This window comes from Eulemur rufifrons, chromosome 3 (genome assembly GCF_041146395.1).
Source record: "Eulemur rufifrons isolate Redbay chromosome 3, OSU_ERuf_1, whole genome shotgun sequence".
NCBI lineage: Eukaryota > Metazoa > Chordata > Mammalia > Primates > Lemuridae > Eulemur > Eulemur rufifrons.
The window spans coordinates 15,576,446-15,594,499 of record NC_090985.1 but is presented as its reverse complement, the minus strand read 5'-3'; the positions used below and the strand labels follow the sequence as shown (position 1 = coordinate 15,594,499).

The 18,054-nt window shown below is 46.7% G+C and overlaps 1 protein-coding gene across 1 annotated transcript in view; it reads left to right on the top strand.

Moving 5' to 3' along the window:
* The window catches only part of LOC138381950 (protein FAM169B-like), a 75,222-nt gene that overhangs the window by 11,428 nt on the left and 45,740 nt on the right, over positions 1-18,054 (top strand). The window contains exon 2 of the mRNA XM_069466646.1: positions 6,368-6,498. Coding sequence (XP_069322747.1) covers positions 6,368-6,498 — 131 coding nt within the window. The remainder of the gene's footprint in view (positions 1-6,367; positions 6,499-18,054) is intronic.

The window sequence follows — 18,054 nt, the reverse complement described above, 5'->3', positions numbered from 1 at the left end:
ATCAGATGCTCTTCAAAAACAACAAAAATACCCAAGTGTTTATTTGCCTTACCTTCTGTTCTCCGCTCCTGTATGTAGAGGGTTGCTCTGTTGACACCTTGGCCGGCTTTCCTGGCCGTGGGTTCTCATGCGCTGACCTTGAGCTCCAGGCACTTGCCTATTTGCTGTCTGTCTTGCAGTGATGTGTCCTTCCACACTGATATTATTTCAAGGCACCCTTCTCCAAGGTGTGTTTTGTCATCTGTCAGTTAGTGATTAGGGACAAGAGGTCCCTAGTTAAATACATTCGGGAAATAAATGCTGAGCTGATAAATTCTGTTGCTGCAGGATTTCTATTAATAAAAACCCTTGATTTCGGATAGGTGCAGCATGCCACCGTTTTCTAAACTTTTGGCATCATAACCCCTCTTTCACGAGCCTATCACAAACATATCTTGTGGAGCTAGCATTCTGCAGAATGCACTTGGGAAAACGCCAGCGTGCTATCAGTAAAGTTGTAGCGATGTGTGCACAAACCTCAGATGCTTTGATATGAACTAAATGCCAGGCACTGCTTCATGCAGCCGTGCGTAGTCCTTACTGAATGCAACAGCCCTCTTTTTTTTTTTTTTAATTAATCATAATTTCAGTTAAAAGTAGCCCTCAGTTTTAAAGGATCCTGTGGTGAATGCTTTGGAGGCTCAGGATGAAGTTTGTGTTTGTGAATACTGAGTTTTCTTAAAGCGCGCAGCTTAAGGACACACAGCTCAAGGACGCACAGCTCTGAGGACTGGGCTGTGCAGTGAAGCACACGCCTCATTAGAAATCAGGGCCCCTGATGAATTTCTGGTTCTGAATTCTGAGCAGTTCAGGTGGCATTTGGAACTTTCTTCCCTTTAGGTACTGCCCCACTGACGTGGGTGTGGGGAACACCTGGGTTCGACCCCTATAGAGACTTCTTGCCCCATGCTTCCGTCTTCTCTGGTGCCTTCTGTTCTCTGGTTAGAAACTAGTCTTTGTGTTCTCTGCTGAGCCTGGAATTCGTCATTTAGCACCAGTTGGAGGATTTCTTCTCTAATAAGGATTCCTTTTATGATAAGTTCTTTTTAAAAGAAAATTGATATGTGAAGAAAAAAAAAAACAGTGAAATGTGAAAAATAAAAACAAAAATAAAATATTCTGTATAAGCTTTATTTACTCTTAACCATTTTTTAAAAACAAGAGTTGAATACTACTTTATAATTTTGTAACCTTAAAATTTTTTTTTCACATTATCCTGAGCAAGAATTGTTCTTACTGTAATTGAAGAATGACAACCCACATTACTAAAAAACATCAAGTGATTACAGCCAGCTTTTCCAATGACATAATAGCCTGGAGTTGCTGCCAGATAATGGCTTTCAGTAAAGTCCAAGTTCCTAACAGCAGGGCTAGTAAAATTTAAAATATCTTTGTTCATGTTTCTCATAAAAATAGTTCCATATGAGAAAAATTACACTTTGTTAAAAATGAAAGAATTTTCCTAATCTTTATGGTAAAGTAATCTTTGGAGAGAATATTCTGCAAGTGATACTGCATCAGTGATTAAGTGCAAAGCATTGATCCCTTTCAAGGTCTTCATTAATTGGCATTGCTGTTTACATAGGAAGGATTGGAAAGTGCTGGGAAGGGCCTTGAACATGAATGGTGGTGGCTGATGGGACACAACTCACAGAGGGAGGAAGGAAATGTGGGGCTTTGAGGAAAGTTGTTTGGTGCTTTTAAAGGGTAGAAATGGCTCCCCCCCCCCCCCCCCCCCCCCGCTCTGTTTCAGGGGACTGATAACAAAAGTGGCTGTGAAGCTGCTCTATTGGCTTTTTCTGTTTCTCACGCAGCAGATTGATAGCAGAAATTAGTTTCTTCTGTCTTGATAGTGGGAGGCACCTGGTATTGTCTCTTCTTGAGGAAGCAGGGGAAGCTCGCACTCCTGTCCGCTCGGGAACTTTCGCAAGGCTGAGGAGGAACTCGGAGATAACAAGTTAGGCCACACGTGTTTTAATTAAACAGAGGGTAGTTGTGTTGTGAATTTATTTCTCTTACATTCTGTTTGATAGTTGATTGTCCTCTGTTAGGTTATTAGACCACCTTTCAAAGATGTATCTTTATTTTTGTTTTTAAGGTAGGACTACGCCACCATATGCTTAAAGGGAATTCTTAACTTCAGGGTTTGCTGGGGGACTTCAATTTCTTTACAGTCTGCAGTGAATTATCGTTTCAACTGTGTGCCTTTTTCATAAAAGCATTTTACATTGTACTGAAAAGATTACATTCTTTTGGCTTTGGAAAAATATTTCCTGTTCAGTTCAAGCCATTAAAGCCTGTTAGCGTTTCACATCTGGAAGCGGGTGCCCTAGCCTGTCTCCCATCAGCAGCGGAGCGGGAGCGAGTGTGGCCGCCTGGCTGGGCCTCCAGTGCTGCATGAAACGCCCCAGACTTGTTTACTTCCCAAGGCACGGCCTTGGCCTTGTGGTTTTGCGGGGGCGTGGGGCTCTGGGCGGAAAAAGGGGCTTCCTTCCTCTTGGGGCGGGGGGTGTGTGTGTGTGTGTGTGTGTGTGTTCCTTCTGGGTTGTGAGAGGGCTGTCTTCCTCTTCGGATTGAGGAGAGGGTCTTCCTTGCTCCTGGGTTGGGGAGGGGTCTCCCTTCTTTTTGGGTTGGGGAGGGGCTTACGCCTTCCTCCTGGGTTGCAGGAAGGGATCTTCCTTCCTGGTGGGCACGGGCCGCCCCTCCCCTCTCCTACCTTAAGCAACTCGTAATTTTCATGCCCCCGCCCCTGTTTTCCAGAAAGCTAACCCAAATATTTTCTGCGTAAGAGGGAAGCTGCCCAGCTTTTCCGATCAGAAAGTTTCCCTCAGAGGCAAGAGAAAGAACTAATTCAAATCGCAAATGCTGCGGAGTCACAGTCCCCTGTCCCCCAGCCTGGGTTGTGGGGCTGCCCTGGTGCTTGCCTGGTGGCTCTACTTCCTGGGGTACAGGAGTCTGTGTCCTGCTTCAGATCTTTTAGGAGCCAAGCGTGGATGCCACATTATTTTGTGTGCGTTAGGATCTGCTCTGGTTTGCTGTGGTCCAGGAGGGTTAGTTAATGTGGCCCCAAGACCCTGGTCCCCAGCGGTGGGCACGACACAGCCCCCACTCTCAGGAGCACCGGGCCTGGCTGAGTCTGCTGATTCTGGCAGCTTGGGTGCTGAGAAGACCCCCAAGCACCCACCCGCCCCCGTGGCCCCTTGGGGAGGCCAGGCACTAGTGCCCTGGGGCAGCGAGTGTCCTGGGACACAGCCCACTGAGTTCTCTGAGGGGGTCTGACAGCCATAGCAGCATAACCTGCAGGGGAAATGATTTCATGGTGTGGAAGGAGCAAAACACATTCATTGCATTTCTCCTGACCACATGCAACCAGAAACGGTGCCAGGCAACCCTTGGCAGCCTCGCGGACCAGGCAGGAGCCTCCCTGGGCCCCCACAGCAGCCAGGCCTCTGGCCTGGTGGCCTTGGGCGAGATGCCCCCTCCCTGCAAACCCAGATGACCACAGTGTCCTCCCACTCCCCTGGCAGGAGGGGAATTCGCAAGGGGCCGAGGTCACCTCTCCAGGGGGCTCTTCTGTGAAACACGCCACCTCACTGCAGTGGACTGATGGTCCAGATCTGACAAACATCTTTCCCAAAACACAGGGCCAGCAGTGGAGAGTGAAATTTGCCGTTGGATCTCCATGTGCCCCGTAGCTGGTGTTGCTGGGGTGTGTTGAGGAAGGTGGCTTTGGAGTTGGTTTCCGTGGGAGGAGCGTGCGGCATGCGTCGGGGCCCCAGGGTGGCAGCGGCGCTCTCTCCAGTTTGTTTTTCTTAATTTGTTTGAACATTTACCAAATCTTTTTTCCTACCTGTGGGTATCCACTTGCCCACCTGGATGAAAGGAATAGCAGTTTCAACAGAGAGCTCAGCTGAACAACCCAAATCTACTAAGTGTGGGAAAGGCATAGGAGGGGGTCTTCGTGGTGGGCTGGGGACAGGAGGGAAGCTGTGTGGTACTCAACATGCCCCAGCGCCTCTCACTGTTGTCGAGTTGGGGTGAGGGGTGACCGCTCTGGAAGACAGTTGAGCTGTGAGTTTCGGGGCCATGCAGGACAGAGCAGGTGGCAAGCGCGTGCTCATTCCTGTACCAGGCCAAGCTGGGATTCGAACACAGGACCCAGTGGCCTCCAGAGTCCTTGTTCTTGCCTTTTGGGGCTCAAGGAAGGCTCCCAGGGTGCCAGCTGCGTTTGAGATGGGCCCTGAGTGGGGAGAGGTAGAAGGAGCCGGGAGCAGGGAGCTCGGAAGCACTTGGATGCTGGAGCGGAGGGGAGTTGGGATTGTAGCTGGCCTTCGAGGCTTGGCAGAGGGAACTGTTTAGATTGGGCCACTCACATAATCTGAGTGGCTTACACAGATTTTGAAATCAGACCGACCTGGGTTCATGCTGCGGTGCTGCCACTTAGTAGCCACACATTCTCCTCTTGAGGCCTCAGTTTCCTCATCTGTAAGTGAGAGGCCGGATGTAGTGAGATAAGGGTGTGGAGCACTTGCATCCTCTTGACATCTGGAGCCCACGGAACATCTGCGGCTGCTGTTATTTTACTGGGTAGCGGGTGAAGGGCGGATGGACGGAGAAGGCAGGGCAAAGGCTGCGAGAGGTGCCTCCGCCCTGAGCTACGTTAGGGATGAACGTCGGCGCGATGGCAGGGAGGGGGTGCAGGTTGAATTTGGTCTTGGAGGCACATTTGAAGTGGTCCCTGAGTAAGAAGCTAGGATGCCACCTTGGATCCACTGGGCTCCTGCCCACCCTGTAGGCCCGGTGAGAAGGGGGGAAGGCCTGTAGGTTCAGGCTGGGGGCTAGGGGCTTCTTGGCTCATTGTGGTGAGGAGCGTGAGCTTCTTGAGTGAGTGCGCATGTGTGGAGAGGACACATACTCATCCCCGCACCCCCAAATGTGCGCCTTCTGCCGCAGAACATCTTGGTTATGTAGAGGTGCACGGCCACTTTTAGACACATCCCAGAGTTCGTCATTGACTGGCCACACTAAATGGCCTGTCACTTCTTCGTGTCTTTTATTTGAAACATTTGTATCAGTGCATTTGTGATAGCAATTTTTTTGTGTGTATGAATTGCACTCAAATACTTTAAAGAATGGAATGGTGGAAGAATGTCTTTACTCAGCTATTTAGCAGTGTGTGTGCCCGTGACATTTTCACCATGGGAGTGAGGGGGAAGGGGAGGGGCTTCTGCAAAGGCCGCTCTAGACATCCCCCAGAGCTAGGAGCCTGCCCCCCAGGAGCTAATCGAGCAGTGAAATTCATCCTGGGCAGACTTGGTGGACTGAAGACTTGAAACTTTTTGCTGCTATCTGTGGCTTCTGTTTCCTGAAAAGCAGCTGGCAGGAGGGACAGCGCTTCCGAGACAAGGGTGGGCAGGGGATGTCCCGGGGGGCCGAAAGTGGGTGTTTATGTGCAGACATCCCTTTCTTGAGGAGAGGGAGGTGAAGGTGCATGAGGACGAGGGGGAAGAGGAGCAGACAGTTCCCTTAAAGGAGGCTCAGAGGTGAGTTAGAGGCAGAGGTGGGGTCCACAGAACAGGGGTAGAGCCCCCTTCTTGCCTGGGGACATGCCAGCCAGATGTCAGCCAGCAGCTTTGGTCACCGCAGAGGGGAAAACCGAGTGCCACTTCTAAGCTGAAATTAGATGCTATCAATGTGTAAGATTATTCAAGGATATAATTTTCCTCCAAAAGTGTGGTGATACGAAAGAGATGCTGAGGGAGAGTCTGCGAACTTGCAAATGGACATGCACAATAGCGTATCTACGTGTGGACACACAGTTCACAATTCCTACTAACCAGGGCACTTACGGTCTCTTTCAAAAGAGTAGTGATGAAAGGGGCAGAATCGGCACAGCCTTATGGACCTGAACTGCGAGTGTAAGCTTGCAAGGTAATGACAGCTCAAGCTGGATTTTTGGCAAAGTTATCAGGTCCTAACCAGCTCTTCTCAGTGCTCAAGGTTCCCACTTGTCAATGTGGCTACTGTGCTGACTCTACTGAGAGTACTCAGGAAATCATCCGGTAGTTTGGGTGTATGAAAGGAAGTTTCTGAGACAATCTAAGAGGGCTCACATGTCATGTCCTTGGGGTTGGGAATGTCATCTGTTTTCTCTGGTGCCTCCTGCTGTGCTTTTTTTCCTTTTCGTTTTTTGGAAACAGTTGAGCATAATTTATAGAGCAAGTGTTCAATTTGTTTTTTATTTTTTTTTAATCTTCAAGAAATAAATGACTTTCCTTTAACGAAAGAGTAAAACTAATATCATTTCTTGCCTCCCCACCCCTCGCAGGCATTTACCCAGTGGATGTTTTGGAAGATGACCCCGAGGGGCATCAGGAAGCAGCTCTGGCTTACTACGCCTCACTCAGGGAAGGAGCTCGAACCTCATCAGAGATTTTCTCTCTTCCCACTGGGGAGCAGGTATGCACGATCTTTCTTAGTGGAGAGCTCTGGAAAATCTAATTTAGAGAGTGGAATGCTGTTGAAAGAGTTTTATAGAGTTTTACAAAACAATTTCTGGACTGAATACTAGAATAAGCTCATCTGGAGAGGCTGAAGGAATCCTGGATTGGGATTCTGAAGTTCTGAGTGCGAGTCCAGTTCTGCCAGGCAGTGAGTGAGAGGCTGTGTGAATGCCACGTCTAGCACCTACTTACTAGCAGTGTGACCTTGGGCTGGTGTCTTAACCTTTTTGGTCTTGGTATTCTCACCTTTAAAACTGAGACAATAACAACATCTACCTTGTAGTGTCATTATGAGGATTAAATGAGATACTGTGTGTAATGCCTGGCTGGGACTCAGTTTCCCCATTTGGAAGGGTTGGTCTTTGGTCTCTAGGTTTGATTCAATTCTACAATTTTGTGATTTGCGATGGAGTTATATTGATGGTAATTTTTGGCCTGATAAGATTCTATTCATTGTGAATAAGGATGGGAAAGGAACAGAGAGATTTATTTATTTGTTAGGACAGTGGGATTGTGGGTGAAATTTTAAAGCTGTGTCGCTTTTAAGACCTTTTTCCCCCTCCCTACAGTAAGTAAAAAGAACATGTGAATCTTGGGCAGTACCTACATCAGTCACCTTTCTTTCACATTGGAGGCTGATCTATTGAAAGTGACAAACTTTTCTTGTTTCGTACGTATAAGATTTTACTCATACCAGAAATCGTTGCTATCTGGTGTGCACAGTTAGTTGAGGAAGACAGGGTTTTATTTCCCTGTACTGAAGTTGTTCCAGAGTTAATGAAAACAATGGCTTGTACAGTTTATAGTGTGGCTTCCTTGAGATTTGGAGATGGTAGTTTGCAGTCACTCTCGGAAGAATCCAGTTCCCACGAGTGACATCCAGGCTGTTCATCTGCAGAGGGAGGTCGCAGTCCGCACACGCTTCCGGCGCCCCCTAGTGGCTGTTAAAGCAGAAGAGCCTGTTGAGGCTGGGTCTTAGTGAGCCCAGCCCGGGGGGAGGGCCAGGATTGGGTGGAGTGTGGGGGTGCCAGGGCATCTGAGAAGGGGGCAAAATGCAAGAGTTAGCACTGAAGTACTGTACATGCAGCTTCAGCCGCCTGCTTTTATTTCACACATATTTATGGATTACACTACTTTCAACCTTTCCCTCAATATGTAGTATGCTCAGTGAGTGAATAATTTGAATAATTTTAGTCTTATTAGCAAAAGCATAATAAAATAAGACAGATACTAAAATTAAGTTGTTTTAATGCGATAGAAATGCCGAAATGACTTTACATCTCTTTGCCTCTCCCCTTTCTAAAAAAAGAAAGTTTCATGAAAGCAATTGTTTGGTTTCCTACCATGCTAGCAGTTAAGAAATGGGAGCAGTGTCCTACCATGAGGATACTGAAATAGTCAATTTGGAATGATATTTGGACCTCCTCATTGCTTTTAGCAGGTTTAACTTTTCTTTTTGACTCCAGAGAAGTTTTTCAAAACAAAAAGAAAGATAAGGAAGTGATTTGAGGATATATCATGTCATATCGCTCTGGTCCTCCCAAAAGTCTTGTCTTTTCATAATTAACTCTTTTTCCAATCTTGAAATTGTCCTGTCACATTTAACATACAATAATGCTTATTGATTTTTCTGGTTACAAAACAGTACATGCTCATTGCATAATATTTAAGAACTATAACCAAGGATAGAGAAAATAGATTCATCCACCATTAACCACCAGAAACATTTTTTGCATACTTTTTAAACATAGGTGAGATCACTCTCTGAGTACAATGTTGTCTACAATAAGCATCTTTCCATGTCAGTGAAATGCTTTGTAAATATTGGGTTTAATGGCCTTGTAACAGCCAGCTCCTCGGTGGACCGTGCCTCGTGTAACCTCTTTGGGAGGGCCAGCTCGGGGCCCCTTCATTATAGTGACGCAGAAGACCGGTGGCACCAAGACCTTCATGGGTCTCATGATTTGTCACGAAATAGTTCTCCAAAACAGTGGAGGCCTGCTGTAAACTTTTACAAGCAACCTGCCTGCCTAGTTCAGTCCACACATTCTTTTCTAATTTTCTTATACCCTCCTTGGTTTTCAAAACAGACTTTGCACTGGAACATGTTGAACTTTTGCTTTGGAATCTGGGATCGGTGGGTTTGATGGCCACTGAGGGGGCTTTGGATGTGGGTGCTTGAGAGAAGGCTCTGGGACATCCCAGCGTTAGAGACCATGGTTCCTCTCTCATATAACAATCAGGCACCTAGAGTTGAGCTTCTCTGTCCCCGGGCTGACAGGAGCTGGGGCTGGACCTATAGGACACGGAGAAGATGTGCATTTCTTGAGACTGCTTGCCGGGACGAGCCAGGGCAGCAGGCAGGCTGAGTTGGATCTCGGGTGGAGGCAGGCACGTCCTGGGCTGTGTCCATAGAGTGTCCACCAGGACCCTGGGAGGACAAATGAGGTCAATTTGGCAGGCATGGGCTTGAGGTGAGTATGTGGCCCTTTGCTTTCGTAGGATTAGGATGGAGAAGGCTGCTGCGGTAGCGAGTGTAAGGAACGGAGATCCGAAGGGCTTTGGGTTGGCGGAGTAGGTGTCAGAATGGGTAAGGTTTCCATCTTTGTGTTGCCTGTGTCCTGTCACAGTAATGTCTGTGCAGCAGTGTTCTTTTAATGCGTACTGTGCTAATTAGTGCTAAATCGTTAAGTGATTTCCTGTGCCCTTATTATCATGGAAGAACAAAATGGTTTTTTTAAATTATTTTTTCAGGTTAAACTTGAAGCTTCATCTGTTTGCTTTTGCACTGTGTACCGTGATGAACCTCAGCATAAGATACTGGTTTTGGTTAATCCCCAGGACACGAAGACAGGTTGGTAGTTACCAGTGGATTTTAAAAACAGGGGTCTTGATTTCATCGTATGCAACAGATGGAATCAAATACCCAGGAAATGACGGTTGTGCCCGTAGCCTGAGCTTAGAAGAACATCAAGGCAGAACTGGTTTATTTTTAGCTTTTAGGGATCCAGTAGTGCGTTAGTATTTCTCTTTATTGACACAGAGATTGATTTCTGTATTAAAGACACTCTTGCCCACAATGGCAGTACTCAGAGCTGCTTTTGAGGGTGGCACTTGCCGTTCTTATTAACAGCTGTGCCCAGAGGTGCGTGCACTGGGTGGGGTACTATTGTTGGAGCCCCACTGCAGCCCTGTGAAGCCAAGGGACCATTCTCATCCCTTGCATACGGATGAGGACATGAGGTCTCTGAGTGGTCAAGTTACATGGCTACGGTCGCACAGCTGGGGCATGGTAGAGGATTTTTTGCAGGATGACAGTTGGGTGGGGTTTTTCTTTCTGGTGATGAAGTATATGTAAACTGTAACTCACTTATTCTTCCTCTGCATTGTGAAGAGACCATTTGTGACAGGCCTTCAGCTCCTCGAGTGAGTCCTCTGGAGAAGAGGCATGGCCATGTCAGTTGCATCTGCGGGGGTCTGCGGGCCTTGGCAGTGGGCAGCGCGATGTCAGGGTTGCAGCCCTCCAGTCCCCCCTGAGCCAAGGACATCAGTGATTGGGGTGAAGAAACTCGTTTCTGACCGGTTGGGGCTCTCAATTTCAGTTTAAACCTATTTGGAAATTTTTTCCTTGATTAGACTGTGTTTTACAGATTTCTTTCAATGACTATAATAAGAAATAATAATAGGCTGGGTGCGGTGGTGGCTCATGCCTAAAATCCCAGCACTTTGGGAGGCTGAGGTGGGAGGATTGCTTGGAGACCAGCCTGGGCAAGATAGTGAGACCTCATTTCTTAAAAGAAAAGAAAATTAGCGGGGCATCTGTGGTCCCAGCTACTCAGGAGGCTAGGGGGGAGAACTGCTTGAGCCCAGGAATTCGAGGTTACAGTGAGGGTTGATCATGCCATTGCACTCTAGCCTGAGTGACAGAGCGAGACCCTGTCTCTAAACAAAGAAAAAAATTATTATTTCCTAATAGTAAATAATAAATAATAATAATAAACCTTAAATGATGTGACATGGAGTTATGAGCCTTTAACTACATTTGCAAAGGGGTGCCTGCTTCAGCTCTCCCTCTGCCTTAGAGACAGACTTTTGCCTGTCACTTGCTTGTCGTTCTCAGGTTTGTACTCAAAGGACACCCTGCTCAATTGGTATCACAAAGCCCAAGGTGGCATCTCTGGGGCAAGGTATTCAGCATGTCCATAATGCCTCTCTTTTTGCTGCATGTGAAACACAGGTGTGCCTAGTTAATTGTCAGAGAATTTTTGGAATGTTGGCAAAGCCTCCTCATTGCTTCAGGGCTGGAGGTGGCTGAGATTTGTGTGAAAACTTTCCGGTCAAGGTTCGGGGTGTCTCATCTCTCCATCCGGCAGAGCCTTGACTGCCGTGAACAAAGACGCTGTGACAACCTCAGGCCTTTGATATTGTCTTGAGTTTGTGACTCCACTATCAGGTTAGTGAAAGTAACAAGATGTTACATGTTAGTGAAAGTAACAAGAAGGAACCCCTCGGTGCACAGATTGTCAAAAACTCTAAAAATATTGTTTGCTCATTTTAAGAAAATGTCCAAATATCAGCCACTCCTCTACCCCCTTTTAGGCATTTAACAGTATTCTGGTTATAGGTCTCTAAATGCAATTTGCATAATGTAAACATATGACTGACTCTTATAAATCTGTTCCCCATTTATACTGGACTTAATTTTTTTTGTTGTTTTCAAGAATGTACTATAATAAATATTCATAAGCTCTCAGAACTCTCACTACAGACCCTTCCTTATATATAATAGCGCCTAAAATAAAATTTCCAAATGTTTCCCACTGCCATGGGCTCTATTGTGTGGGCTGCGATTCTGCACGATTTCAAAAAAGCACTCAGGTGTCACTGGAACTTCATGATCTTTAATCCGATATTTGGAAGCAGACAGGAGTTCTTTCCCAAACACATCGCATACTTCCAAAGCATGTCTTGTGGCTCGAAACATGTGGACTCTGTAGCAGCGATGGTATCAAGGACCCTCTTCACAGCTTTGACAAACGTGTCACCTCACCTCCATGCTCAGCTGTGACCGTGGAGAATGCTATCGCTACTTGCTTTGTCATTTTCTGGGAGAAGTTCTGTTTGTGAAAGCCATGTGTGTTTGTGGGTATGTGCGTTTACACGGAAGCTAAAGGGCTTAGAAGCTGTTTGATAAGCTCCGTGTGTGAATTAATTATTGATAAGCTGGTTGAATCCATCACAGTAACTTCCAATAACCCTGTGAGCAAATGAAAAACATCCTGAAACGGTGAATTCCCCGGTGGCAAGCGGTTATCGCGCCTGGCAGTCTGTTGTAGGATGTGAGTAATGAAGCTTTCCACCTTTCCCCTTTGAGGAACTGTGAATGCACCTTCCATAAAGCTGGTTTGAGAAGCAGGTGTCCTTGTCCCCGTTGCTCCTTGTGGGCTCATTCTGGACTTCTCAGGAAGCTGCTTTCTAGGTTGCATCTGTACTTCTCAAGGGCCCTACCTGTCATTTATTCCTCCTTATTTGTTATTTCATGTATTTCCCCTTGTTTTTTTTTGTTCTCATTTGTTAATTATTAATTGAGCTCAAGATTAAAAAATAACTCCTCTCATCAAAAAAGGTGTGTCCTTTTTCGGATCTTCTGTATTAAATCAAAACCACTTATCCTAGCCTTCAAGACTGCCATCAACTGGTGGCCTTTTGCTTTTCTCAGTTCTTCCTGTGGCCTGGGCAGTGTAATAGAACGCACCTGGACTTTGGCGTCAGCTAGGACTGACTTGGAATCCTGGCTCTGCTGACCGACTGAGTGACCCAGATGACTTCTTTAACCTCTCTGAGCATCATTTTTATCTTTTGGAAACTGGGGACATCTTACCTACTTCACAGGGCAGAGCCTAGACATGAAACCTGCAGGACTCCGGTGCTCTTCCGCCGTGGCACACCCTGGCTTGTTCTCTCCTGTCTTCGCATGTTGTGTTAGGGAAGCCCGGATTTCAGAGTGGGGGCCCTGCTTGGTAGCTCCTGGTGGAACTTTGGCAGTTGGAATCACCTCCCTGATAGATTCTGCTTGGGACTTCCTGGGTAGGAAGGCAATGTCACACAGGGCCATCCTAATCTGGTTTTGAACTATTATTTTTGAATTCTTACTAAGTGGGAAAGTTGTTTCTTCCACTGATCCAAAACTGCCTCGTTGGGTAGATGTCATGCAGTCGGTCCCAAAGCACCAACGGATCAGGGAAGGGCAGGCACGGCGACCACCCACGAAGGAGGGGCTGCAGGAGAGCGGACGTGGTGGGGGATGTGTTGGTGGGAGGATAACATTCCAGCTCAGTTATGGCTCAGTTCTCTGGGTGCTGCTCAAACCAGGACTGAAGCAAACCAGTGCTGATCCACGGCCGAGTCCCGGTGTTGAAGGCTGAGAGAGCTCGGAACCTTCCAAGCAATGCTTGAGGGAACCGGGGCCGCTTAGCTTCAGAGAGGGGACGCAGGCATGTGGAAGGGCACTGAGACTATTAGGTCTAGTGTTTTCCAAGATGATTTTAGGTGGTGCAGCTGAATTTCAGAAGGAGAAAAAGGAAGATCTTTCGAATTTTATTTCAGTTCTCAACATATTGAGGAAATTTTTTTTTTTCCCTGCTAATATGCCTTTAATGCCTGACTAACACTTGCTAATCTCTTTTATTTGACAAAAGAGAGTAGGCCTCCTAGCTGAGCACCCTTTGCTGGAATGTAATGTTTTGTCTTCGTAAGATTTATTTTTATAACCATAGCAAATGATGCCTCATTTCTGGTAGGGCTACTGAGATGACAGGTGTTGGACAGATGTGTCAAACCATGAAGGTGGTTTCTGGGGAACACTGGCCTCTGGTCTGGGGCCTCCACACCCTGGGGCTGCCTCTGCTATGCTGGGACAGCTCTGACTCTTAGAACATCCTGCATGAGGAGCTTAACTGAGAAGCCCATGTGTCTCCCCACTGGCCTTGTGCCTCCACTGGGGCCATCCAGGTAGGTGGGCACGGCTCCTCCATGCAGGTGTGAGCCAGCTGCCGTGTCTCCAAACCCTTTTTTTTTTTTTTTTTGTAGATCACACATCTTCATTCTCCAATTGCTTTTCCTGGGATGTGGGCTGCAGAGCTGATCAGAGCCAGGCTTCTTTCAGACCCAGGCTTCTCTTAGAGCATGGCATCAGAATCCATGTCATGGGTGCTGTCATGGATAGGATGTGGGTTTTGGAGTCATTTACACATGGGTTCAAATCCTGGCTTTGCCTCTTAGGAGTGGGTGGCTTGGGTGAAGTTATGTAGTGTGTTTTGAGCTTCACTTTCCTGCCTTACCACTCAATAGTCAGGCGGGTGACCCATGCCCAGCAGCAAGGCATTGCCGGGGAGCTTGTTAGAAATGCAGGGCCTCGGGCCCCAGAGCTGCTCAGTCAGAATCCGTACTCTAACAAGATCCCAGGTGATTTGCCAGCACTTTGCAGTCTGCAGAATGCTTGCCTAAGGAACTGTGAGACTAGACTGGTGGATGGTGAGAGTGCTCATGTTCTTGGCCTGGACACTCTGCTTCTACAAAGTTGGCCTCAGTTCACCCTGGCATTTCCAGCCAAGCTCGCCTCAACTGCACCTGACACCCAGCCCACCACCTGCATGCCTGGCCCCGGGCTATTCACACAAACTGAGTATTAAGACATGAGTCTGTCTTTCAGAATTTGTGTAGTTGTTTCAAACCTAAAGGAAGGACATTTCATTTATTCCCATTATATATAAATAAACAGCTCTTCTGAGACATAATTCACATGCCATATAATTCATCTACTTAAAATGTCTAATTCAGTGGTTTTTAGTCCATTCACTGAGTTGTGCATTCATCACCACAATCAGCTTTAGAACATTTCCATTACTCTCAGAAGAAACCTCACTCCCCTCATGCATCACCTCCTTCTACCCTCTGCCCTCCAGCCCTAGGCAGCCACTAATCTACTTTCTGTCTCTATGGATTTGCCTATTCTGGACATTTCTTATGAATGGAATCATACGATATTTGACCTTTTGTGTATGATTTTTTTCTTTCACTTAGCATAGTGTTTTCAAGGCTCAGCCAGGTTCTAGCATGTTTCAGTACTTCAATTCATTTTTTATGGTTGAATATTCCATTTTATGGATATACCACATTTTGTTTATCCATCAGTCCATGGACATTTGAGTTGTTTCTACTTTTTTTTTTTTGAGATAGGGTCGTCCTCTATTGCCCGGGCTAGAGTGCAGTGGTGTCAGCCTAGCTCACTGCAACCTCAAACTCCTGGGCTCAAGCAATCTTCCTGCCTCAGCCTCCTGAGTAGCTAGGACTACAGGTGCATGCCACCAGGCCCGGCTAATTTTTCTATGTTTTGTAGAGACAGAGTCTTACTCTTGCTCAGATTGATCTCAAATTCCTGACCTCAGGCGATCCTCCTGCCTCGGCCTCCCAGAGTGCTAGGATTACAGGTGTAAGTCACTGAGCCCAGCCAGTGTACAAGTTTTTGTGTGGGCATATATTCTCATTTTTCTTGGGAACCCAGGAGTGGAATTGCTGGATCATATGGTAACTATGTTTAACCTTTTAAGAAACTGCCATACTGTTTTCCAAAGCATCTGTACCATTTTATATTCCCTCCAACAATGTATGAAGGTTCCAATTTCTTTACATTCTTGTCAACACTTGTTATTGGCTATCTTTTTGGTTATAGCCATTCTAGTAGGCATGAAATGGTGTCTTTGGGTGTGGTTTGATTTGCATTTCCCTGATGACTAATGATATTAAACGTCTGCACATGTTTAGTGGCCATTTGTATATCCTCTTTGGGGAACTGTATATTCATTCAGATCCTTTGTCCATTTTTAAATTGGGTTATTTGTCATTTTGTTATTGAGTTGTAAGAGTTCTTTATATATTCTGAATACAAGTCCCTTATCATATTATGATTTGTAAAAATTTTCTCCCATTTTGTGGGTTGTCTTTTCACTTTTTTGATGGTATCCTTTGAAGCACAAATATTTTTTAATTTTTATGATGTCCACTTTATTTTTTCTTTTGTTGCTTGTGCTTTTGATGATGTCATGTCTAAGAGACCATAACTTAATCCAAGGTCATGAAGATTTATGCCTATGTTTTCCCATCATATTTTACTTGGGTCTAGTATTTCATCTCGTTTAAAGAGTAGGTCCTTGCATCCAATTATATTAACTCTTCCTTCTGACTGCATAGTTTTGTCATTTGAAGGTGCACATTCTTTGTCATCCAAGTAACTAAAAAAAAAAAAAATGCTGATTTTTCTTCATGCAAGTATTATACCTTTAAAAACACACTCAATCCATTATTTAGCACACATTTCTGATTCATCCACAAAGATATTTCAAGAGACTTTATGAAATGCACACTTGAAATTAAGAATGGAATTTAAGCTGCTGAAATTGAGATGACTTGTGTTTAATTATTCTCCTAATGCTAGCCTGGGAACACTCTCAGAAAAAGAAGTGGAGCCAGTTTTGTATTATCTGCTCTTGGTGAATTCATGCTGATTTTAAATTCAGTCTTCCTTTTTTGGGTTCTCACAAACCACTTTTTCATAATTCACTCTAGGCTGTTAGGCGAACCAGGCGTTAATTTTAAGACCAACATTTCCCGCTTTCGTACTGGGGCAGCCCCAGTTTGGGTTTGGTGTTTTTGGCCCGTTCCTGGTATTGTATGCTCCCAGAGAGTGCAGGTTTCAACATCAGGATCGTGTTCACCTAGAACATGATCACAATTCACCTAGAAGGCTCTAGAGACTCGAGCTTTTCTAAAAGTAGCTAATGTACTCCTGTTGTCTTTCCACTATTTCCAGATATCCATTCTGCTTCTAATTTGGAGACCACTAGCCTTTCCAGTGACACTGGTCCTCTGTGACCATTGGAGCGTCTGGCCAATGTGTGTTTCCTCCTGGAGGTTCTCCCCTCCTAGTCTAGCCAGCCTACCCGGGCAGCTCAGCCTGTTTCCCAGAGTGGTTTTCTAGCCTACCTGAGCTGACCAGTGCTCCAGCCTTTCCCACCTTGTTCTTACAGAATCGTGCCAGCCTGGGGATCTGTCCTTGGTTTGGGGGCACCTTTGTCCATCCTTGGCACTGTAACATCTTTGTAACATCTGACGCTTTCTGATGGAAGCCCTCTCTGCAAGCTCCTGGGCCACACCCTTAGTTTTCTAGACCATCCTTCTTGTTATCCTTGTCAGGAAACTTGCTGATTGTCTTGCCAGATTGTCTCCTTTCAGCTCTCTTTCTGACAATATCTGTTCGATATCTGTTTTTCCTATAAAGCGCAGTGGTCAGATGATCGGAGGAAAGAGCAAAGAATGTCCTGGAGGCTGATTAAAGATGGCAGATTGTAATTGAGAAGTTTCTGGAATAAGGAAACTCTTGGATATTGCTGGAAGTAGGGGGTGCCATCGCTGGTTTTTGGCTGGAAAGTGGCAGTTTGGCCGACACAGGGGTTGTGAGGCCTGAAGAGTTGTCCACCGCCCACTTCCTCAGGACCTCTGGCTCCCAGGTGGTGCCTGCATCTGGCTCTCGCAGAAGCGGCCCCCCTGCCCTGTGGGTTGGGGGCTCTGTACCTGCAGCAGCAGCCCCTCCCTGCCTCCCAAGCCGCTCCACCTTGTGGAGTCTGTCCATGAGTCACATCAGTCCCTTCTTTGAACTTTTTGAATTTCCTTTCCCAAAATCTTCCTACTGTGCTCTCGGCCCTTGCTGCATGGGAGGCCACGCTGAAGGGGAGTTAGGAGGATGGGGCTGGGGCTGGGGCTGGAGACAGGGACCCTGGCTGGAGCTTCAGCCCTTAGCACAATGCCCTACCTGGGATTGGGAAGAAGGATGGATGGAAGGAGGGACGAGCCATGGAATCTGAAGGCAGCTAGCAAACAAAGGAGAGGTGCTTTGGGCTGGTCTGGCAGGGAGGACGCAGGTTGGAGAAACATGGGGTGATTGAAAGCGAGGATGAGGAAGGTTTCAGCGTGGCTTGGTGGTGGTGCTAACCATGCAGGGTAATCTAGGAGAAAAAGCCTAGAGTGAGGTCAGCCTGAGCTCCTGCCTGACGGGCCTGTGGGACAGCAATGGCAGGGAAGTGAGACCGGGCACCTGGAGGAGGGGTCTGGATCCGGATCTTCCATCCTGGGGGGACATGGACTATGGGCACCTTCATCGCGGGCACATCACTTTGCAGTTGTTCACTGGTCACTGTTCCTCGCCCTGGTCATTTCCTGTGGTGGATCTTCTTGGGTAGATTATAATCTGTCTGACAGGAGGGGTCCTGCCTCTTAGCTCTTCTGGGCTCTGCCGGGTGGCCGGCACCCCCGGTGGGCGGTGGGGAAATATTTGTTAGTTCTCCGCACAGGGGAAACGTGGGACGGGGAGGCAGCGGGGCTGAGAAGCAGGCAGCAGGGCCCTGAGGGAGAAGGAAGACTGAAGTAATAGTGTTTGCAGTTGTTGACGTCCCTGATT